The sequence below is a fragment of the Aplidium turbinatum genome, chromosome 17, assembly GCF_918807975.1.
Source record: "Aplidium turbinatum chromosome 17, kaAplTurb1.1, whole genome shotgun sequence".
Classification (NCBI taxonomy): Eukaryota; Metazoa; Chordata; class Ascidiacea; order Aplousobranchia; family Polyclinidae; genus Aplidium; species Aplidium turbinatum.
This window is the reverse complement of record NC_137488.1, coordinates 16,437,887-16,463,127: the sequence shown is the minus strand read 5'-3', so window position 1 is coordinate 16,463,127 and position 25,241 is coordinate 16,437,887. Positions and strand designations below refer to the sequence as shown.

At 36.5% G+C, this 25,241-nt stretch overlaps 1 protein-coding gene across 1 annotated transcript; it reads left to right on the top strand.

Annotated features, from left to right (window-relative positions):
- Window positions 1-307: 307 nt before the first annotated feature.
- On the top strand, window positions 308-24,656 carry LOC145786646 (uncharacterized). Its single transcript, XM_082598341.1, has 19 exons — window positions 308-507; window positions 952-981; window positions 1,468-1,600; window positions 4,705-4,784; window positions 6,165-6,318; window positions 6,530-6,612; window positions 14,929-15,082; window positions 15,825-15,907; window positions 16,208-16,361; window positions 16,759-16,841; window positions 17,461-17,614; window positions 18,113-18,195; window positions 18,422-18,581; window positions 18,838-18,911; window positions 19,453-19,597; window positions 20,398-20,522; window positions 20,801-21,025; window positions 21,399-21,548; window positions 23,319-24,656. Exons 1-19 carry the CDS (start codon window positions 450-452, stop codon window positions 23,666-23,668), a joined length of 2,478 nt encoding a protein of 825 aa, XP_082454467.1. The 5' UTR covers window positions 308-449; the 3' UTR covers window positions 23,669-24,656.
- Window positions 24,657-25,241: the final 585 nt, after the last annotated feature.

The window sequence follows — 25,241 nt, the reverse complement described above, 5'->3', positions numbered from 1 at the left end:
GGTCAGAAGACCATTGTCTTGAAGAAGAGATGGGACTTTAAAAGTTTACACCACTTTGAAGAGGTAAAGACTTCTGTTGTCCTTTCATAAATAAGGCGATTTTTATTTTAAATTCTTTGGTTGCTTTTTTTCTCCAGGCACAATACCGTACATGTAATGTATGGCACAATCTCCAGGCACAATACATGTATGGATTGATTGAGCTACCTGACTTTTCTATATGATAGTGAATGAATTCAGCATCCTGTTTTAAGAAACAAAATATTAATTTGAGTATTATTATACCTACTTATCATTTCTAGAAACATAGTTTCAAAATACTGTTTGGTTGATACATTGTATTAATGAAACACTTGTAACCTACTTAGTGTCTGTGAATGACATCTTTTCTGCGAAAAGAAACTGGTTCACCTATCTTATGATTGCTTCTGAATCAAAAACCTAATAAAATGGCTACACAATCTTTGCATGGAATTGCTATTTTGTTTCATTTTTATTTCATCATTGGTATGTCACAATTTAAGTATAATAACTATTTTTCATTTTTTATGTTATTTGTGACAACATAGAGTAACTACAATGTAATAACACCAATAAAGGCAATCAGAAGCTGTTGGTGGTCCTTTTCTCTATTTTAAAATTTAATAGGGTAGGGAAAGAATGTCACTGCTGCTAAAACAAATCAAATGTGTTTGTAGTCGATTAGTACAATGTATTTACCATTATTTCAAGGAAAGAAATTACTATGGTACTGCTTATTGTGGTGATGTAAAGTAGCCAAATCGGGAATCGTTTATGCATTCTTTAATAAAGTTAACTTTTACTGGCTGGTTGTTTGAACAAAATGAGCATGCTATTTCATCTTGACTTTAATATTTTTGTTTTTTATATCATATGGATCGCATTGTCTGAAACTCTGAAATAAACATGTTATTGTTGTTTATTATGCAGGTTTTACTATTGGTGACATGGGTCCAGCATGTAAGTTAGCTTAGATCTGACCTATTGCTATACATTTAGATATTTTATATAGTAACTATTCAGTGCAATGCCCATAGCATCTTTAATTTTAGGTTTTATTAACATTCAATATTGGTTATTCATTTAGTTCATCAGCATTTTTTAATAACTTCATTTTTTTTACTTGACTTTTATAAGATGTGTTACCGATACTTGTCAAAAAATTCATTTCCATTTATTACAAATTTAGTTTTATTAAAGTGTAGACAACATGTAGCATTAATCTTTTCTCTTTAATAGCTCTCTGAAAGTGTAACTTGATTTAATCTCATAATATTTATTAATAACCTATTATTAAATTTCTTTGTGTTACCCTTTGATCTCATTCTTAAAAGTATTTTCCATGTGTTACAAAAATTATTGTGGATGTTATATAGTTGTTTCGCAACAAAGCCTGTTATTTTACTGACAGTTGCTGAGCGCTTATACGCTGCACTTTTATCTCAGGTCGATTCATGGGAAAGAGCCAGTCATGTGTTGTCGAAACGTGGTTGAATTCAGGATGCACAGAGGAAGGAACTAAGCATCCAAAAAAACTAGCTGATGTGGAAAGAGATGCATTACTCGCATTAAACTTTTCGTAAGCTAAGTGTTGAGCTAAAGTTCTACTATTAGACATATGTAGGCCTACAATGTGACAATGACCAGTTTAGCAACCTTATAACTTTGAGATGAGCATAGTTTGAAATATGTTTTGTTTGCGTAATCTTTGAGAAAGTAATGATTTGCACATGTTTTTATGGAAAGAAGTATTCCTATTTAAAACTTTTTAAAGTATTGTAAGTCTTAGTTTCAAAGTTATCCATCGATTTAAATACTGTTTTCAACAAAATGAGAACTGTAAACAATGAAAGATGAAAACGACCAAGACTTCTTTTACATTCAATTTTCCAACTGACTCTAATTCTCGTCATTGGATTCAGGTGGTACTATTTGTGCAGCAGTTGATCCAAAATATTTTTCTTTCAACATTAGTAAACTTGACTTAATGTTTTTGTTCCAGCTTAAAGGTTGTAATTTTTCTTTTTAAGTTTGAAAAATGACCAACTTTGAAGTCTTAAAACCTTGTCCTATCAGAACGTTCTCTTTAATTCATTATGAAGATTTCTGTACAGGGGTCCCACTCGGCATAAAATCATAAAAAATCATAAAATTTTGCTTGATTTGGAAAAAATCATAAAATAGCATAAAATTTAGACACAATCATAAAAAATCATAAAATTTAGTTGTGATGGAGAACTGAGCATGTAAAAATCAAAAAAATTGATATAGTGTAATGTGTAAGTTCCAACCATGATAACAGCATAATTATTTGTGTAACGATTGTGACGCCATCTGTGGAATGCACTGATTTAGGATAACATGTGGTTGCATAATCAAGTCCAGCATTGCCCGTGGAGCTGGAATTAGAAAAGGAGCGTAGCTATTTACTTTTATTGCATGTTTAGTTTTAAACGTCATTAGACAAGTAGACACTGACAAGATTTCAAGACATGCAGTTATTGTAGAAGAATGGTGAAAGGATAATTTGACACCAATGTTTTGGGAAAAAGCGTAGAGGCATTTGCAAGCAATGTGTTACTCGGGTCTGCTGCTATTCGGTGAGTCCGATTCGGTGAGTTCCTAACCTCTAACCCCAACCCCCTAACCCTAAAACGGCAATGATAATTAGGCTGCGGTACCCAATAATTTAAAAAAAAATTGAAAAAATCCCCCGTTAAGGGATCGGACTCACCGAATCGGACTCACCGAAACGGGCCATTCCCGTGTTACTCAGGCCTCGAAACTCAAGGCGGACATGTTCTTAAATCTTGAGTGGGACTTGTGACATTACTTCTTGCAGGTTTTGCCTAAGCAAAAAAATTTCAAGTCAAACATTGCATCCACCCAGAGATGCAAAATGATTTCAGAAGCATTAAAGGATCCTTTGATTGAAGCTTATATTTCATTTGTATCAATAGCTTCTGGTGACTTTGAACGGTTTTTAGTCCTATTCCAATATGAAGAGCCACTGATACACATTCTTTACTCAGCAATGTGCTATCTGATCACGGCTATGCTTAGTAAATTTATCAAAAAAAGAACATATCATCCACAGAGTCAGAAAATCTTGTGCTTGATGTTACAAACAAAGAACTTCAGAAATCAGAAGCCGTTGAACTTGATTGATGCTGAAACACGAGCAAAAATTTTAGTCAGTGATATTGCAGTCCTTTCTGAAGCTGACAAAAAGAAATTTAAATCTGACTGTCTAAACTTTTTTGTGGTTGCTACAAGTTACCCTTTACATCATTTGCCATTACATTCATTTGTTCTTAAGCAGGCACAATTTTTGCACCCAGAAAAAAGAAATGATGATGGAGCTACAACTTCTATCGTCAATCTAACTTGGACAGTCTCCAATTGCCTTGAAAAGTGCCATGCAAATGCTGTTGCAATTGATGTATCTGTTTTATTGTTTCAAGAGAAGAGCTTTATGATGAGACAAGACTGCGGTGGTTACGGTATCAATCTGAGGATATTCTAGATGAGTTTTACAAAAAGACTGATCTTGAAAGTATACACCAATTCCCAATCTTCTTAGTGGACTCAAGCACTAATCAAATGTGGTATAACAATAACGGTGCACGGTCGTTTGGTCGACAGACATTTGGTCGACAGGACGTTTGGTCGACAGGACGTTAAGTCGACAGAACGATTTATTTTAGGGTTAGGGTTAGAGTCAGGGTTAGATTAGGGTTATGGTTAGTTAACTAACCCTAACCCTAAAATAAATCGTTCTGTCGACCTAACGTCCTGTCGACCAAACGTCCTGTCGATCAAATGTCTGTCGACCAAACGTCCTGTCGACCAAATGACCGGGTACCAACAATAACATCCCTACCAAAAGTGTCTTCCTATAAGAGAATTGACTATTATTGGATAAAAATTGGAGGCTTGTTAGATGATGCTGGGATAAAAAAATATCCGCAACTATTTAGTTTGGCAAAATGTTTTCTAACATTAAGTCACGGTAATGCCAGTCCTGAAAGAGGTTTCTCCATTTTCTCCTCCATAAACATTTGATTGATTCACATAGAAGTTCTCTTAAAGAAATCACAATTGTTGCACTGAGAATGGTGAATGATGAACTAAATCGATATGATGATGAGGTAAACTTTCCCATTAACAAAACACTAGTTTCAGAAGTGAAGGGTGCTCGTGCAAAGTATATGACTGACCTTGAGCAGGAAAGAGCTCTGGAAGAAAAATTGAGAAAAGAGAAGGAAAGTGCTCAGGCTACTGTTGAAGCCAACATTATGGCAGAAAAACAAAGGGGAATCGAAAAAATTGAAGATGAAATTAAAAAAACTGAAGCATTAAAGCTGCTGATGAAATTATTGGAAATGGGCATGCAAAGCTTCAGGAGGCATTGTCAAACAAAGCGTTGGATCGGAAAGTTCTTCAAGCAGCTAAAGCAAGAATTGACATCAGCTAAAGCAAGAATCGAAAATCATAAAAAAGCATAAAATTTTGATGAAAAATCATAAAAAAATCATAAAATAACCAAAAAAAATCATAAAATTTTTGACTTTTTTGGCATAAAATCATAAAAAAAATAAGAAAATCTTGAGTGGGACCCCTGATTTCATTGCTTACTGTAAATGTGTCAAAAGTATTGATATCGTAGCTGTATTATCTCAGGACGTTGGAAACCAAGTTTAGAGAATTAGTCCAACGCACGAACGCAAGCAAAGCCGCACGCGTGGAATGTCATGGAGCAGGTCTTAACGTGACTTTTATTTTTTTTTGTAGCATTCAGCTTTAACAAGTACATCACAGTTTCAGTCCACCATTCTTAACGCAAATACTTTAACTCAATGCTCTTCAACTTTTTGTGGTACCCCTTGTAGAACTGCTAAAAAACTCACTCACTATATCCTTCACTAATACTTGTGCTCACAAAAAATAGAACTAGGTGGCTGGGTAAGTTCTGATAAATGATTATCATTTCTGATCATCATCATAATCCATCGTCGGTTTGTTCCCCACTAGTGAGGGTAGCCGATTGTTTCCGCGCAGCAATTGTCTTAATCCCTTTTCTCCATTTCACCCTGTCCCTTGCATCTTTCTCCTTCAGTCCGACTTTTTTAAACTGATCCTTCACTTGTTGTTTCCACGTTCTTCTTGGACGACCGCGTTTCCTCTTCCCATCCACCTTTAGATCTAGTGCCTTTCTAAGAAAACTTCCTTCCTCCCTCCTTATCACATGTCCATACCATCTTACTCCATTTGCCCTTGCCAGTTGGTCTATGGTCTCTCTCATCTCTAGCATATCCAACAATTCTTCAGTTTCCACCAGACTGACAAATAAGTGATAATAATAATCAATAGTTCTTATAAGTTGAGGTCTGATAATACATCCTTGCTGGGTGCTATACAAAAAACCGCTCAAAAAGGTAAAAAAAGTAAATTACTGTATAGTCAATTCGTTGTTCTTGCATAATTTCGCTCCTCGTCATTGGAGGAACCTTTTGATGCAGTGGTCTGTCTTTTTCTACCAGTAGCGCGGTTTGGATGCTTTGTGGTGGTAGGACTTTTTTTTGTTTGACTTAACACTGGAAAACCCTTCTTTCATACAGATAACCTAAAAGTATGTGTTGGCTGCCAGAACAAATATTGTTTATTTTGTAAGTTTTAAAATAATAAGCAAAACTCTGATAAATCTATTTCTGGGAGTGAAATTTTATATAAATCTATCCGGAGTTCAAATAATTTATTAGCCTACTTGTAGAAGGATAATCCACAAATGTAGCTTCAAAACGGAAAAGAATTTGTTATACTTTTAGTTATTGCAACCGAACGTGGAGCAATAGTGCTGAAATAAACTTGATTGAATTTTCCACCTTTCACATCCTTAGGTTAAATTTGTGTCAATTGCGGCTCATTACTAAACAATGCAGCATATTTCATCAACTTGCTGATTCACTTTCAGACATTCAGTTTGTTTAGAAAGTTTTGTATGGCTAAAAAGCAACAAAAAGTCTAGCCTACTGTGCTAAAAAAGGCTGTAAACCATAGGCTAAAGTTTATAGTTTTTTAACGTGTGACCTATAGTGCTTTGTGATCATGTGGCAGTTAAATGAGGTCCTATAATTCCACAGACTACCCTGTTGGTTGCACAAGCGCTCTTCCTCCTGTTGCGGAGGAATGTTTGATAAAATTATTTACTGATGCTGGGTGTGTAATCGAGGGATCGATGTATCCATCAAGGATTTCTGTCACACATCAAAAGGCAATTTCAGATTTAAATCTAATGTAGGTATACATTTCCTTGGATTGTTTAAATATATCTTAGATTTCACATAGTAGCCTACTGTACTGAAACAATTTGTGTAATGGGAAGAAAACATTCTGACTATGGTACGGGAGTCCTTTCTAAATGTGAAGATTTTCTACTGTTCAGATTTTTCAGAATTTAGCTTGAAAAGTATCACAAACTCGCCGACATTTGATTTTATATCTTTAGGGAGTGGAGGTCAATTTTTCACTTTTTAAAGTACTATGCAGAGAGAGGAGACAAAGTAAAGCAAACACTTTGTTATGGAATGGGTGAGATTAAACATTTGCAGCTTAAACTTAGTTGTCTTGATGGAGTCTTAGGTTCGTCATGGAGGCAACATCAAATTTAGTGCAGGGAAAAGGATTTATCAACACAAATTGAAATACAATAGAACTCGGTTAATCCGGATTCGATTTGACCGGCGATTCCATCCGGATTAGGCGAAGATCCGGATTAACCGATGACGATTCTATCAAGACTTGTTCGTTTGTACTTCCAGTTTTATCCGGATTAGGCGAAGATCCGGATTAACCGAATCCGGATTAACCGAGTTCTACTGTTATATGACTATCTGAAGTAATAGCAAGCTACTTTGCGTGGCACTGCAACTGATGATAGCGAACCCGAAAATATGCTAAATTTCAAAACAAGGATGTATTGTATAACTTTATAGGTGTCATAGTGAAGCGGTGTAGGCGATAATACAGAAGAACTATAAGCCTGATGTGTGTTGGATTTGTTATTGTATTTGATTCAGTGGCGTATATTCAGGGTGTTCAAGGTGTGCACTGCACACCCCAAGAAATCCAGAAAAAAAGGAAATTTCCATCGGTTGTCGATGTTCTTTACTTTCATGATATTCTAACATCTTGCTGCATGCTGATTGCTTTCTTTTCAATTGCAAAACTCGTCCCATTCTAATTTTAATACTCCAACGTTTGAGGTCATTGCCTTTAATTTTTTTCGGTCATTACCTTTAAGCTGGGTGTGCACTGACAGCTTGGCGAGTGCTATCTAAAATAAACAATTAAGAAAAATGACGTCACAAGGCAGCGAAAACAGCAATGGTTTTAGGTCAGCCAGGCTGTGCACTCGCTGATCTGCACACCTTGGCGCGTCATTGGGGGAATCCCAGGCAATAGCAAGATTTAGCTTGTTGGATTAGAGTTTGAGGTGATCAGCGCTGGAAACAACTTTTGCTAGAACTGAAGCAAAAGCAAGCTTTCTACGACGATGTAATTCAAAAATTTATTGCACAAACAAGAAGAATCTAATTATGCTATAGATGAATTTTCCTTCTGTAGTCGAGGTGTTAAACATTTTCGTTTTTACTAAATAGTAGGCTACGGCGGATAAAAGTACAGCCGACCAACATAGCAATCGACTTTCTTTTCTTGTTTATTATCGAGTTGCTTTGCTATTGCTTTAACTTTCACCTGTTTGTTTTTAATTCGCTTGTACATTTCTCAAGGTGTTGCGACCGTGCCTAATCCTTGCATGAAGTAAATCATTTCCATCTCGAGCAGTGCTGTGTTAAGCCCTTGGTGGGCCCCGGGGCCAAAATAATTTTGGGCCCCTTATCGGCAAGCAGACTTATGATAATATAGTGTGTATGTTAACTGCACTGATATGGAAAGGTTGTTCACTTCACTAGACTTTCTCACCAGTTGAGAAAACAATACAAATGTAAATAAGAGCAAACACAGGTCCATCAAGTCATACTTACACCTTTGCTTGCAATGAAAGCCAAAAGTGTTAACGATTTCTAAACATACTGGCAACGGTCATGAAGCGTAGGGGTCATTCAACCCAGATCTTATATCAGTATATATCACACAGTAGAAGTTAGCATAAAAATTTGACATGCTTATCACATTGAGTTCATACAATTTTTTATATCGGACAAGAATTGACAAAATTATGAGAATTTTAAATTGGTTAATTACATTTGAAAGCAATTTTTTCCAAAAATTACAATTGGCATCTGAAATTTCACTAACCTATTATTTTTAAATGTATAGCCATAACATAGCAAAACAGTTTAAAAGTGCAAAAAATAAAGTGAATTCACAAATGCTTTAACAAACAACATTTTAACACTTTCACCAAGTGGTAATTATGTTTTGCCTTATAGGATCACTGGGGTGGAGGCTGACTTGGGGACCTCATAAGGTCTTTCGCTTCCTTCCTCTCTCACTTTTATGTAATGTACCAGTGCATTTGGTGTAATATTTTGTGAAAAAACATAAACCAGTGATTGATTGATTAAACCACTCACCATTACAATACTTTCAAAAAGCTACCCAAGTACCCATTCAAAATGCTAACATGAAAACTCAAGTGTACTCAAAACTCAAATGTGCATAATCAGAAACTTTAGTATGATAAAAACAGTAGTTACCAATCTAGTGATATACTTTCAGTTCACAACAGAACAGTGGTAATTTATAACAGCACAGAATGGCGTACATGGTTTATTAACTAGGCCTACTCACACAATATACACTATTGTTAGAAACCTGTTGTTAATCATGCTATATTTCACTAAAACATTTTTTTTATTAATTGCTTTATTTTTGGAACATTGTGGTTGTTGAATTTAAGAAGCACAACTATTATGAGCAGCAGTTGCTGTAATCTAACTGTTGAATTAACTTTACTACATGTAATTATTTTTTTCATATGCAAACACCATTGGTCATGCTAAAAACAGCTGTTATTGGAATGGTGCATGGGCATGAATGCTGACTTATGTAGATGAAGTTTACTAACTTTATCACATGTTGCAACTACTTCACAGGAATCACAGCATACATAAGAAAATTACTATGAACTTTAACAAAACGGAGCAATACTTACAGTGCAACAAGAGGTTTCTAGGTAAGGTCTAACAGCTTCATTACTCACTGACAACTTTGCAGTACTCAGAAAGCCTTCATAGGTTACTGGTGCTTAATGAAATGTTGTAATGCTTACTGCACAATAACTACTACCTAGTTAAACTTTTATAACTTCATAAACAACCATCAACCCAGCAGTGTACAGAACACAGCAGAAATATAATTTATAGTAAACACAGGTCTATCAAGTTATACCTTCATCTTTGCTTGGAATGAAAGAAATGAAATATAAAGCAGTAACGATTTGAAATCACAAACAAAATCCTGGCAACTGTCATAAAATACTTATTATACTGGTATCTAAATGTATGCTGGTTACACTTGCCGATAGCTACCGTACCTCTGTAAAGTCGGGGATATTTATAATTACGGGATTGTAAATGCTAAAAATGAAATGCTAATTAATCTATGAGAAATGCTATTTTGTTTACTGTTTACAATTTTTAGCAGTAAACAAAATATGACTGCAGAAATGGAATAGGCTACAAATAAGACAAACATTTTTATGGCCTACATCTAAAGGCAGGTGAATTGATTATTACACTACTCAATGTCCGCTGTCCGCTTATTACTTGCTGACCTTTGAAGTCAGTTTTTGAATTGTTTGCCTTACTTTTGGTGGTTGTTCTTCAGCTTGTGGCCTGCTGGTCACTTTATCTGGTTCTTACCACAGCAATTAAAGACATGGGTAAAGATGGCATTAAATGCTTCATGGTTTCTGGTACATTCAAGGTTTAACACTTGGCTCAACATAACTTTTAAAAAAAAAAACTATGCAAAGAGCTTTGAGAAAAACATTCCCTTGTTTGGAACATCTGCAAAACTTTTGCAACACGTCTGCACCATTGGTAATCATAGTAAACGAATGTACTTCAATGGCAAAGCAAAGTTTGCTTGGTTCTGACAAACTTCCATGGTCAGCCATTTCAAAGAATTCCTCTTTGAGAGTTTTGTTTATAAATCTGAAATGTTCAAAGCAAGAATGTCGCTAGTTCAAACAAGACATTCTTGCTTTATGAAATGCTGAATGAAATCTTGGTACATAGCAATGTTACACCATTCTAGAACAAGACTACCAGTTGTAAACCAGTAACATTCACTTTGAAGTTAAGCTTAAGAAAACAAAACACCCTGTAAAACCAAAACGTTAAGCCAAAAGTGCAACAGCCTTAATGCAGCTTATGACACTTCAAAAAAGACTTTTACCTTGCAAGTTATACCAGTAGATGTAGAAAAATACTTTATTGTTAAAAGGGATATCAATAGACCAACCAAACTTTCAGCTAGTCCAGTATTACAAAAAGTATTTTATGTGTCTTGTTTAGTTATTGGCAGACTTCAAAATCAATCGTACCTCACTCTTAAAGTTTATGCTAAAGAGAAGCTAACCTACAAAACATGAACGCTTTCACCTTACCCGGTATGCTAAAGAAAGGTTTCAATCTATGCTTTTGCAAAATTTAGACAAGGCATTGCAATAAAGTTATGCAAATGTCTTACATAATTTTCCCATTTATGACAATCAATTTAAAATGAGCTGTCTACTTCGTGGTTTAACAGTAGCTTACAAAGTATGGTGATCCTACCAGTGTATAAAGTGGTTTCAGTTCAACAGTTACCAATTCCAAAGTTCTACTACAAAATACGAAAAAATAAACAACCAAAATAATTAAAACACATTTATCTTAAACACACCTTTCTGGGAATTGGGCCCGTCTTGACTTCAAGTATTCAATTGCAACCAACCTGTTTTATTTCAAATACAAATACCCCCCTTGGCCCCCCCCCCCTTGACACAGCACTGATCTCGAGCACGCTTTTACTTTCGCGTTTTTTCAGACTCCTGCTGTGTTATGGCAAGTAATATTGTTCGTTTTGATGGTCGGAAATAAAAAGTGAACTGAAGTATGTGACTTTAGAAATGCAACTTAATGTTTGATATTATTAAGTCTTTCATTCAATGCGCTGTCAAATAAATATCTATTTTGTATTCTTCTCCATTCCGACAACATTATTTTTGTCAGTTCTGTTCATGTTCAGAATTTGTGCTGATAATGCTCTCTGAACGCACCAAATTCAATGTTAATTTTAAAAATTTTCTGGGGGAGGCCCCCCAGTCCCCCCGCTGTTGCTTTGCCGTCACTGAACACCCTGTCAAAGTGGTCACGGTACGCCACTGATTTGGATGATGTTATTTTGAAAGGTTTCTATGTTGACACCAGCGTTGTTTTGCTCGTTTATCTAAGACTGCCTTCAAGTTCAATATGTTTTTAAAGCATTGCCGTTTTTTAAAAAGCACCGACGTATCTTAGGACTAATTTTTTATATGTATGCCCATTGCACAATGCTGTAGCGCACCCAGCATGGGGCTAAAGGGGCTCAAGCCCCCCCCCCCCCAAACCCGCCACCAAAAATTAAGTTTTTGTATGTTTCCCAAATAAATGTTGAAGAAAATAAACGCGCCTCCAGCAAATAAGTTAATTTTTTGTTTAAATTTGGGTTGTAGCTTTTGATTAACACTGCTTCCAGAATTTTGATGTCAAATTGGGATTTGCCTTTGAGTAAAATTTTAAAGGAGTCAGCAGAGAATTTTCGATCGGTACAAAAAAAACACTCCATGATATGGTCTTTGATGGCACTTTTAAAGTTCAGATGCTCTCGTCATCAAATGTCTGGTGGACATACCGATGTACCGTACGTCAATGCTGAAGCACACGGACATGTAAAACTGTATACCACATTTGAGCAGAAAGACAAAGGCGTCTAGGACTTCAGTTGAAAATACGAACTAATTTTGAATGTTTTGTAAGTAGGAAAAATGTTCACATCAAATTTAATGTTTACAAAATTAATGTTTTGTTTCAAACTGTTTTCGTGCTAGTTGTTGTTTTCGCACTTATTTGTATTGGTAAACAGGAAGCTAATTCTATTTTGTCATACATGAGGAAAAAGTCAAGATCTATAGAAGATTGCGAGAGTAGACGTAAGAATGAGGAAGCTGATGGTGCTAGTAGCATGGGGTTCACTAGGCTAACATGTAATCTGATTGAGAGAACAAATCCTGATGTATCGGCAACCGGTGGGTTGTGGGCGTGAGTGCCTTAAATATTAATCAAAGGGATGGGTATTGGCCTATTGTCACTGTCACTCAGGGGCGTATCCTTAATGGAAGCAAGGGAAGCATTGCTTCCCCTACCAATAAAATTGCAAAAAAAAGATAATATTTTTCAGTAAAACGATTTCGTAATTTCTTTATCTGAATACGAATTAGAACAGTTTCTAACTCATGTCCCGTCTAGGTTTTAATTTTAAAAAAGTTGGAAGCTTACGGAAGCAGAGATTCGTACCGCATCCATTGCTCTCGTTTTTGCTATACGAAGAAACAAGGTGAGAAACAAAGAAAAAAAGCAGAGGAAAGTTTACGCGATTTACGTTTCTTTCAACTAATCTGTGGAAGCAATCTCAGAGTTGCTTCCTGTTAGGTATTATTCCGGTGCGTAATGAGAAAATCTAAGGCTTTGGCAGGGCCGTAGCCAGACCGCAGAGCTAGGGGGGGCCAACTTTTTGTTAGGGGGGGCCAAAAAAATTTAAATGATTTTGGCATTTTAACCTCTTAAATACCGGTATCCACAAAAATTGCAATATATCAGATTAGTGTTAAGCCCAACACTGGTCTCTTATTTTATCCGCTAGTTAAATCCCGGCAACCATATTACAATGATCAACATAACACAGCAATTGTTGACTTGTTGTATAAATAGCGTTAGGCTACTTGTTATGAGCAGTAGCTTAGCCAGGAATTTTGAAAGGGGGTGGGGTTGACGGCGAGTTTCGCTTATCGCGACACCCAGTGGCGGAGGGTCTGGGGGGCTTCCCCCAGAAAATTTTGAAAAATTACTTTGAATTTGGTGCATTCTGAGAGTATTTTCAACAAAAATGTGGGTATGAATATTCCTGTAAAATGGTGCTGTCCGGTGGCATAGCAAAAGGATAAGATCATGTTTTCTTCGGCATTTTTCGGAAATAAAGTTACAAGTCTCTATGTTTTCTTGTTGCTAATTCCAGGCTAAGATATTTGAATGTTTGGTAATGGCAAAACTCGCTCTTTGCAGTTTCGTTTAAAGTTAGGCAAACTTTGTTTTAGAGACATAAAGAGACCCCCCCCCTTTGGCTACGCCACTGGTTATGAGCAAAAACTTTAACTGGCTCGAAGAAGCTAGTGCCGAGGATTTTGATAGATATGATTATATTCCGCCTATACACCCGTGAGCTAGTCTATTGCAGTCGCGGATGTTTGGATGCAAACCGTCTCACAAACAAGTCTAAATCGATAGATTTCGATACAGAATGTTCAAAGGCCATAAGCACCAAGTTTGCCTGTTTTGGTTGTAACATGCTCCGTCTAGTGGGAGCGTCAACCCTTGTTAACACTGAGAATCCACACTCACAAACGGCAGTGCTAGATCCAAATGTAGCAATATCTGCTGCAAGGTTGAACACTTTACAGATTAGAAAACTAGAAACAAAATTTATTTACACTGATTGAAGAGAAAAAATAAACACTGCTTAAAAGATTACGGTTTATATTTTGTATGCGTTGTCTTCAAAAACCACTTGCTTTACCACTGCACATTTTGCGATTTATCTCTGCACTAATTTGGTTTATCAGTGCACAAATTGGTTATCACTGACCCTTAGAATATGGTACCGAGAATAGCGACAGCTGATATCAAATAGCCTAATTTGTACCGGTTTGTAGGCCTGCTGGAAAACCATTCCCTCTTTGTTAGGTTATCATTCTTTCTCAAAACATTTTTATTTTGCACAGTTTCTGACAATTTTTCTACCAACCTAACACGTGTTGGCCTTGGTTGAATTGAACATGTTGAGGTTGCCAAAGGAGGAGGTGGGGGGGGGGAGGCGAAATTGTTTAATCATCTTAGCTGTTAACTAAACAAAACAATTGTAGTTAATTGGGCCTAGGTTGGAGCTCTGCAACGGGAAAGATGGGCAAAATCATTACAATTGTAGCTGTTGCTCGAGAATGTTGGAATTTTGCCAGTGGGGGCGAATTTTTTTTCAGGGGGGCGAGAGCCCCCGGCTGGCTACGGGCCTGGGCTTTGGGGTTATATCTGCCTTGCAAGGAAAAGTTTGAGCCTAATGTTAGATTTACACTGTTATCCTGGCTATAGCCTACAGCAGTAGGTAGCTGTAACTGAGCAGTTAGGCTGAATTTTTGGTGTTCTCTAATTTGAGCCGCAGTTTTTGCCCGTTTGTGTCAGAGCTATACCTTTTATTTTAAGTTAATAGCTGTTTATCTGCTAATAAATTTCATACAAATATTACCCTAAAAGTGTTTCCAGAAAGCACTATAATTCATTATTCAAGTGTAATTTTGCAAATTTTTCCGGGGAGGCATGCCCCCGGACCCCCCTAGGATACGCGTGCTCTCGCACGCTTTTACCCCCACGACTTTCATTGCTTCCCTTGCTCAACCCACCAGTATACGCCACTGCTGTCAGTATTGTCACAAATCACTCAGCTGACATTTCTGAAAATAGCCCCCCCCTAAACTTTTTTCTGGGTGCGCTACTGGGACAATGCTATCATTCTCAAGCCATCAGAAATCGATTGACACTTTTAACGATTGAAAAAACTTTTAATAACATAAATAATTTTTCTCAGAATTTCCTCCGGGTTGTTCACGTTATGAAAAGGTCCTTTCTGAGCAATGCCTCATTGGTATTTTTGAAAAGCAAGGTTGCCAAAAGGAAGGCTCAGATTACCCTACAAAACTTACCAAGGCTAAGAAAGATGTATTTGCCAAAAAGAACTTGAAGTACTACATTTGTTAATATATTATCGCAAGCCTACTTGAATTACAGTCTACTACTCTTTTTAATCGGTTTATCTGATTAATAGGATTGTTTTACAATCGTTCAAAATTCAGTTTGATTGGTTTGGTTTTGAGTCGTTATTCTTAGACAGACAAAGCTTCTGATAGATTATTCCTGGCAGTTTCACACACTTGTAGAACCACTGACGCAGAGATGGTTATCGAGATTGACAGAGTGAAGTTTCCGATAGTTGTTGCCGGGAAATTATTCCATCTACTAAGTGCCGCTGAATGGAGAGCAGTCTCGAAATGCGTAGCTCAAGCGCACACCCTGAGAGTCCAACCAGCGTTGCTCAATTTTGTTTCATGAAATGATCTGCTGAACCAGACGCATTAGTCTCAGTGTGATCTGATCAAGAGGGATTGACTATATTACAATAAAATTGATTTTTTTTAATTACATTGGTTGAACAATTTGTGCTGTTGCCGTCAACAAAAAACAAACCATTTTGTTATATTTTTTAAATAAATCAAACGCTGCATATCGATGATCGCTGAATTCTATTCATGAAACGATAAACAATATTTCTTTCGGTTTGTTGAAAGTGGAAACCATTACTCAGTGAAGTACCATCCATCCATAGCCTAATGGAGATACATGGTTTTCTCCATGCGTCATCTGTTTTCCTCCATCAACTCGTAACAAAATGAAGCTCAACTTAATTTTATTTTTGTTGTGACACAGGGAAGTCATTGAGCAAATCGACACCTTGATTGCATCCGCGCATGGTGGAGTAGAAGCCGATCAATTGAACTGTTACGGTTTAAGTAAGTACTTGTCTAAGTGATGAAACCTATCAAGTGCTAAGTGATGTTCTGTGATATTAACTATTTATCAAGTTAAGACAATGTGCCTAACACTAAATTAGCAATAGAATCACAAAGTGAGTAGAAGACTGGACGGCATGAAAGCACATTAGGCTTTATAAATTAAACGTTAGGTAAAATGATCACAATTTAATAGTGATGAGTGTTTTTATATAGCAGTAAATTCTTCATAGATGCTCTGCCTGTTTGTGTTGGGGCAGTTGCTTAACCTTCGCTTTGTCACGCTGCCTTCTTTTATAGAATTTCCAAAGCTTTGCAAGAAATTTGCTCCTCCGTTGTCATTAGCTTGCTTAAACGGTGGCTGGGAAGAGGCAGGGTGCAAACCTGAAGGTGCAGAATACCCACGGAAGCTTGGGGCACCTAAAGTAGCAGCTTTGTATGGAATGAATTTGAGGTATGTGTACTGATGTTTAGCTTTCGTTTTTTTGAAACAGTGCAAATGAATGCTGAAAGATTATTTTTTCGAAAACATGCTTTCTTTGGTTCATATAATATTAGTATAAGCCTTGTTAATCACTTAACAAACAGTTTACCAGCTTCAATTTTTAATCATAAATTGATTTCGCCATCACAGTATCCTCAATTTGATCATGTCAAGATCGTTATTGTTAAGCAGGCTTCAGCCACAATGCAGTTTATCATCTGCGTTCTTTGATGTCAGTTATCTGTTGTATAGCAACTACTGGAAGAAATTGATTTAAAGATACGTTGCAACAACGAAAACCGATGTAAAAAGTTTCATCTTGAATCAAAAAAATGAATAAACTTTGTCTGCATTTTCTTATTTACAGAGAGTATGTGGAATATGTTGAGACGAAGTTCAATGCCACGGCGTTGGGTAGTGTTGACGAACAAATAGCCTGTTATGGATTCAGTAAGTTTGCTGAAGTTAAATGCAAAGTGCAGTGATATCGATGTAAAAACTAAATTGATACTGCAAAACACTGTAGCGAATGCTACTGCATTTTACCACATTCTCAAAATCTTTTTAAAACTATTTTTTCTCTTTCGTGTTTCGACTACAGTCTCTAACGGAAAATCATAGAGTATATAGATTAAGCATGTGCAAATTTTAGTCATCAATGTTTTATGTTATGATGTAGGCATCGTCTGAGATGGTGTGGACATCTCGAGATCTTTCAAATGTTCAAGTTATTTTATAGTCGCCTAATGATATAGCTTTTTGTGATTTTATATCTGTTCAAATATTCTAAAGACTTTTTAGTATGTTTCAAGACGTTTGAAAAAGGTAATTGGGTATGGCCTACATACTGCACAAACTAACATCACTGTGTAAAAATGAAGGAGAACCATATTAGGGATCAGATTTTGCTGTGATTAATTTGATAAATTTTGGTTTAAAAGAATATAATTTTGAGGACACTGTTGTTTTTACTCATTTATGAAAAATTTTTAAAGCATTGACATTTGTTAGAATCCAAAAATGGGTCGTATTGTTTTGTATTAATGTCCAATTGCGTTTTCATTTTCAGAATTTGCTACTGGATGTTCTACATTTTACGGTCCAAATGCTAAAGAATGTCTGAACAACATATTTGTAGCAGCAACCTGCAAGGCAGAAGGAACAGGCTACCCTTCCAAACTACCCGTAGCAGAGTTTCAAGTGTTGCGCACCCAAACCTTAAAGTGCGTCAGCTTTTATGCTCAACCTATTTAGTTTATCGACTGCATCGGTTTTCATTAATTGACAATTTTATACTAGTGACTAGTGGTCGTATGCAAACTTGGTTGTCTTGAAACGTCTGTGCGCTTATTCTGAGTTGTAGGTCTTTTTCTTATAACGTTTATCCAGAAGATACGAGATTTTCTGTGTAATAGCAAAACATGCCCAATTTAACTTTTACTGGAAAAACATCACGTGTTCCCAAAAAAGTACTTTTGTATTTTTGATACAGTGGGGATAAAACTTATTGATCTCTTTGCAAATAGTCTTGATTCTGAAGCTGTCAATAATATCTCAGAAAGAAAAAATGCAATTCTATTTCTAGTCTATTTCCTTCAATATGCTATGGTTAATTTACTATTATTATTAATATTGCACTGCTGTGAAGAAATATGTCCTCCCAAAAGTAACATACCACCTGTCAATGAATACAATTACTAATTTGCTTTGGATTCTTTCAGGCAGCTTGCTGCAACATTTCAAGCCATTAAAGATCAGGCTGATGCTGGGAGTTCTGCTTCTCAAGAAGAATGCTTTGGTTCAAGTCAGCCAAATAGAGTTTTATGAGTATTTTGAAAAATATTTTATCAATTAATGAACTTAGAATGTGCATTGGCTGACCATGTAGCTGGTAAACTACCTTTTTTTCGAAGGCTTTCTTATTGAAATAATATTCAAATTTTTTTTTCTTTTTTGAACGCTTGTAGTGGCTGTGTTTTGCAACCACTATTAATTTATAACTCCATCGTTTTGTGTTTTTCCTCAATTAGCGCATTTCCAAAATTGCCCAAAATTTAACGCGCCATTGTCGATGAGATGCCTAACATCGATTTGGATTTATGAGGTTGGCTGCACAGCAAACGGTCGAGGATACCCACAAAATCTTGTTGGCACTGACTTTAACAAAACTTATGGCACCAAAAATCAAAGGTTGGTGCAATTAAATTTCGAATCACATTTTGCTTCAGATGATTGGCAAGAAGGCAATCCGGAACCATCAATTTTGCTTTGTGAGACAATATAATTGACTAGGCAGCTAAGTTATTTAAAAAAAAATAAAGTAAAAACAGTTAGAACTGTAAATAGTATGTAAAAATTTATGTGACATACGGTTTGTCAAAAACTAGTTTCAAAGCTTGATGCTGTTTTGATTAAGTTTAATATGAATTTGTATATTTTCTTTCAGAGAAGCTTATAGGTTCATGAAGAAGATCAAAGATGCTAAAGATGTCACCAATCAAACACTATGCCTCGGAACATGTAATAGTTGATCAGTTATTGTTAAAATATTTCATTTGCAGCGACATTGAAATCGACCAAATGCATGAGAGGAAGTGTCGGTTTGAAGAAATACTTTGTAAAATATTAACTAGTTTAATGTTGTTCAAAAAGTTTTGCCGGTCCGGTCGCTATGTGTCGCATCGACTTTTGATTGTGTTGATATATGTTCTAGCTACTTTTGCTCCACAGCTGTTTACGTACAATATTGTATGTCTTTTATATTTGTGTGTTTTTATTTTTTTTATTTGAATATGGACATTCTTGTAGAAAGGGGTGCTCTTCCTGGCTGCTCGTCAGCACAAGGCTGAACTCGCTGGAACAGCATGAATTAATGGTGGATACTGAAGAGCCCAACATCTGATGATCCCAACCGCTGACGCTTCTGACACACCGGTGTCTATCGCTGTCAATTCTTGCTACAATCGGCTGCCGACAAACATATGTGGACATTCTTGTTACGTTTTTTTTTTTTGCGAAAACTTGTATTGCCTCTACCTTATTGGTTGCATCTTGTTCACAGTCGCCTGTCCAACTTTATTTGATTGCGACAAACAATGTCAAGGAAAGTATGTTTTGGACTCTGATGGCTGCCGGACATGTCAATGCCAGCGTAGTCGATGTAGGAATGTGACCAACTGTCACAAGCAATGTCCATTCGGTTATAAGTATGTGACCACTTTGTTATGAGAAGGATCTCATAAACTTTTGTTGTGTAAATTACTAAATATGCATCTAATATATTTTGTCTTTGCATGCGTATTAGTTACTCTTTCTGTTGTGTCTTCTTTTGACTGTTCCTGGTGTGTGTCTTCCTTTAGCTCTTCCCAATGTGTTTTCCTTTGACGATACCTGGTGTGTCTTCTTTTGATTTTCCTAATAAAAAGTGCTTGATGACAATATTTAAGCTGAGATTGGACCTTTCTTACGTGCTGCTTATTTTGTTTACCTTTGTTTTTCAAGTTACGTGTAATTTGTCGGTTTGAAATTAGTAATAAACACTTTTTAGTAGTTAAAGGAGCTTGCGCTCTTCTGGTGACTATAGGCTACTAGGTTACCTCCTAATGTTAAGGATAATACCTAGCTTTTATTACATGCCGATCGACGAAACGTCGGTAATAAAAGCTAGGTATCATCCTTCACATCAGGAGGCAACCTAGTAGCCTATAGTCACCAGAAGAGCGCAAGTTACTTTATTTATCAAATGCCTGGTGAACAATTTCACTCTGTTTTTACTTTTTAGTAGTCTAAAACAAAAAATAAAAAGGACGTTCTAAAACAGTATTTCTACTGAACAGAGTCATCACTCTTTTAGTTTTCAAATGCCTATCTGTCATCAGTCTGAGTCAAACTTATCCGTTAGTTGAATTCCTTTCGGATTGCAATGCATACTCACATTTCAACAAAATCTAGCACAACTAAAGTTGTTTCTGTGCTCGTATGAGTTACAGTTTTGCATATTTTTAAGGCATATTCGAAAAGATTGTTACCGATGTAAATGCAACGGCTGCCCTTCCTTGGAAACGTGCGATAGAAAATGCAACTACGGTTTTATTATCAACAACTATGGATGTCGCATCTGCAAGTGCAAAGGTGTCGCATGTGTGCTTTCTTGTTTTACATGTAGCTTACTGTTATATGAGATTCTTGCTGGTTAACAGTAATTTGTAAGTGTTCAAATTTTTGTATAATTACGATCACTTTCATGAAATTTGACTTTTTGAAATTGTCATACAAAAAGCTTCTGAGCATGATTTTTACTGTAAATGTGGCGCTATATAAATGCTTTTATATATTATTTTCTATTATTCGAATTATCGTTATTACTATAAATACATCCCTTCGCTTGTAAATTTTGTTCAACTGTGCAGACGAGCTTTCCCATGCTGTCATAACTTTCAAAAACTGGCCAGTACAGACATGTGTTGATGGTATTACTGGAGATCACCATGACGACGGGGAATCCTGGAACATTGGCTGCCGTTTGTGTGTATGTCGCCATGGCGATATCCTTTGCGGCGCTGTGAAATGTCCTTCTATCGAGTGCTTGTTTCCAATTAAAGAGAAAGAAGACTCCTGTTGTTTGACATGCCCTAGTATGAAATATTTTCGCTTTCATTATCAATAAACCTTATTAGTAAAGCTTATTAAAACAATGCAAATGTACTTGAAAGTGGACATAGTGTTTGGTTTCCTAGCCTTTCCTGTTCACTGAATCGAAATCTTCGAGCATTCAAAAATAAGCAATTCAGCATGGATAGGGAAAAATGCACAAACATTTTACCTTTAATGTGCAATGTTTTGTTGTTCAATATATTTTCTCATGACACATCTACAGATCTACTGGTCCGCAAAAGCTTGTGCCAGCTAATGTTGATGAGGTCCATTATACAACTGTCATTTCTGCATTCTTTCCACAATTGACTGCTTAGAAACGGAAGCTTTTCTGAAATACATATTTTGTTTCAGACAACGCAAGTGCGAATGTCCCAGCCACACATTTGTTGTGCGAAACTCCCAAGGGAAACTTTGTAGAAGGCGACACGTGGGAGAAAGACCATTGTACGTCATGCATGTGTCATAACGGTCACGTCGTGTGCGTGGAAAAGTCTTGTCCGGGTAAGTGCTTTAGCCATACAACTAATACGTAGCGTTGAGAATCAGGTCTGGGTATTGCTATTCAGTATTCAACCATGCCTTACTGTATTACGTGTATAGTATACACTGTATTGTATATAGCACTTACTTAGTTCTTAGTAATATAGTAAGCTCTGTATTCAACCTATCAGGAAAATCAACTACCGTAGATTTCATGGAAAACTAAGCTACTGTAGACTTGCATATCTTTCAAAATCTTTGGTCACATTCTTCCGCGACACACAAATTGCTTGATACAATATTCACACTTCATTATAATTTCGGCTATGCAAATGACTGGGCACTTCTTCTGCAATCGAAACACGTCACCAATGCTTATGAAAATACTTCAAAAAAATATTAACGGATATTTATAAAAATCGTATCTTGAACACATTGAAAACAGTTATCACCTTATTTTATCTTGACAAACATAACCCTATCTCTCACTAAACATAAAGTCAATTTTACGACCAGCTCACACTCCTTTTTACGACCAGCTCAGTGGCCGAGTGGTTTCTCCTTCCACTCTGGTGTTGGTAGATCTAAGATCGATTCCAAGTCGGGTCAAACCGAAGACTTTAAAAACGGTACCGATTGTGTTCTTTCTTGCATATCACAGTGAGAATAAGTCGAGTGATAATGTAATGACATCGTAATCCTGACATAAAATTAAATAATAAGCCCTGTCACTAAAAGACTTTAGCTGTTGTAGAGCGACAATAAATAAAACTATAACATTATTATTACTCCCTTTTGAACCTAACCCAAAGTACTTTGATGTTACATTTAACCGAATATTGACATACCAAAGCATCTCGATAAGGTCGTCTGAACGCTCTTAACGTAGGCTATTGTAACCCAATACTGGTAAGCACCAAATGAAGTGCTAATTAACGTTCTACGCACTTTTGTCGTGATACTCTATCAGAGGCTTTCTCAGTCCGAGGATAAAAATTCCAATTAACCAATTTTATGCTGTTCCGTGGAAGAGTTGGCCTACTGTTCACCTGTTTGGGCACTCTTCCCACGCCAGCTAAGTTGATGTAGCCGACAATTGCGAATCACCGTGCGCCTGATCGCTTGTATACTAAATCTATCACCAGTTTACCACACTATGGTTACCAACAATGTACAATATCCACCACAAATTAGTAAAAAAGGCAGCAACTTTGCACCGAAAACTTGTATCAGGAAATTTTCAACCAAACGAACATATGGCAGTGGTACGACAAATAAACCAAGCAGGTTATCGAAAATTTAATCAAGACATCCCTTTTACGCAAACTGCTTGGCCAAATGAAAACTGTTTGGATTTGCAATCAGTTACGTGATTAGCGTCATACGAAACAACAACATAGTTTTTAGTGTATTGCATACAGAACAAACTGAAGTCGTGACTATTGTGCGGGCGGTGCCGCTTGCGGTTTGTGTGTGCTACCTTTTTACATCAGACGGGCCGAAGCACATTTTATGAAGCAAAGCGGAATAGTTCCTTCGTTAATTTTGTTTTCGTATCGGTCTTCATGTTTTATTATGTTCGCTCTCACTAAAAAAATTGTCATTCAGCATTTATCAAATCCAAACGAAACCATTATATCATTTATTCGTCTTTGTTCCGTACTATCGCAATTCATCAATACTATCCCCCAATTTTAGCGCTTAAGAGTTGCACCAAGTTCTATAGGTCACTGAATGTCAGGCTAGTTTGTACGTGACGTAATTTGATCAAAATGCGTTTGGTATTTTCAGGGCCGACAGCTCAGTTTCATTCATGCACTGTCGATGGGAAGACAAGACAACACCACGAGCACTGGAACGTTACAGATGACAAGTGTAGTGCTTGTATTTGCATGAATGGGAAAGCAGAATGTCATCCTCCCGTTTGTGAGCCAGTTTCTTCAAGCTGCCGGCTGATTCACAGACCCCCTGATGCATGCTGTGATAGATGCGTGCTGGAAGATAATGACCCAAGGTATAAAACCATTAAAGCGGCCAGCAAAGAGGGAAAGGACGTGCTTTCTATGGTAGTTGGCTTAGGGCTATCTGTAGTAGCTACTAGCTTGTTGATACACAGCGCTGTGAGACAGCTTACTTTGTGATCGATTTCCCCCTATTTCCAAAGTCAACTTCTATGCATCCCAAGCATGGCCTACCTGGCTATACTTTTCTAAAGTGCCGAAATAATGTAGCCTGTTGTACTGTATTGCACTGGCATTAGAGTACCTTCCTGTCATTTCAAGGTGCGGATATTTTCTGGTCTGAGTGTGTGTGAGATAATTTCTGAAGAAAACATCGCATACCCGTGATTATGATTTGCTGGTTTCAATCAAGAAATTATGACTTTATAACCATCACGTTGAATTTTATCTCTTACCCTCACATCAGTTACACGAAAACAAAACACAAAAGACTGAAAAAAATGTTGAAGCCTAACTCGGTTTTTTACTTTTTTGCAAAAGGCCACTCCTCGAAATTTCTTGTTATCACCTAGTAACGGTATGTTAGTTGTATGTTACCACCTGGTAACGCTGTGCTACTAACAGAACCAAATTACTTTCAGCATGTGGTCGCAAGTATTGCTACGGCATGTAGTTAAGCCATTTATTCTTTGTACCTAAACGCGTTGATTAAGATGAAGCTTTAAGTTTCAACCTAATAAAAAATTAATTTTTGACGTTTTTCGCGCTTCATCAAAGTTCATCATCAGAGTGAATAATACAATAAAACTATTTTTGCCTATAATTCATATTTCCCCTTACTGGAAGAATTAAGTGACATCGGCATGAATTTTGGAAACGGTTTGCAGAGAAAAATCTAAAACTTTCTCATAATCTAACCTCTTGCATGTTATTTCAGTGTTTTCTGTGCTTGCCATCTCATACTGCATTCATCTCGTCGCAAACAGAAAATTGTTTCTTTGTGGTGTGTAATATCATGTATTTTTACGGCGAACATGTGCGTACAAGCTGTGATGGTTTTCAACCCAAATGACTGCTGTGAGGAGTCATCGATTAAGTTTATTTGAAGTTTGTTGTTCTTTTTTGTTGGCATTTCGTTTTAGATTTTTAATAAAGTTTTCATGTAGTATACTTGCTTGTCGATGTCTGAAATTTTTTGTATTAAAGAATAATGGGCTTGCAAAAGACCTCATTAGGCGAGCTAAGAAAGATTTGGCACAGTCTCAGAACATTCAAATTAATTTAAAGGTGGATTATACAGGTGAGAATTAAAGTAGCCTGCACCACTCCAACCTATTTTTTGAATAGACCCATAATTTTTTACTGCTTTAGTCAACGCAGACGAAATATAAAGGGAAAATACAGCAGACTTGAGCTAACGTTTTGATTGGAAGCTAAATTTCTGCCCAACTTTCCTCGTTTAACGAAACTTTGACAACCAAGGATACTAAATTTTGAACAAAACAATTCACTAGGCCTAATGTCGAAATAGCCACAACAGCCGTTTCACCCTTGATGGCATTTTCAGAATCTTTTTATTATAGAATAGACACGCAACACGTATGTGACTGCTTAAGACCGCAAGTCATACAAAATTGGTAATAAGTTATTAGTTACTTTTTCACCCAGGATAAATTAAATGTCAGTTAAGGTTTTATTTATATACATTCTAGCTTCACAGATACACTCAACTGTTACGTAAGATATAGCGTAG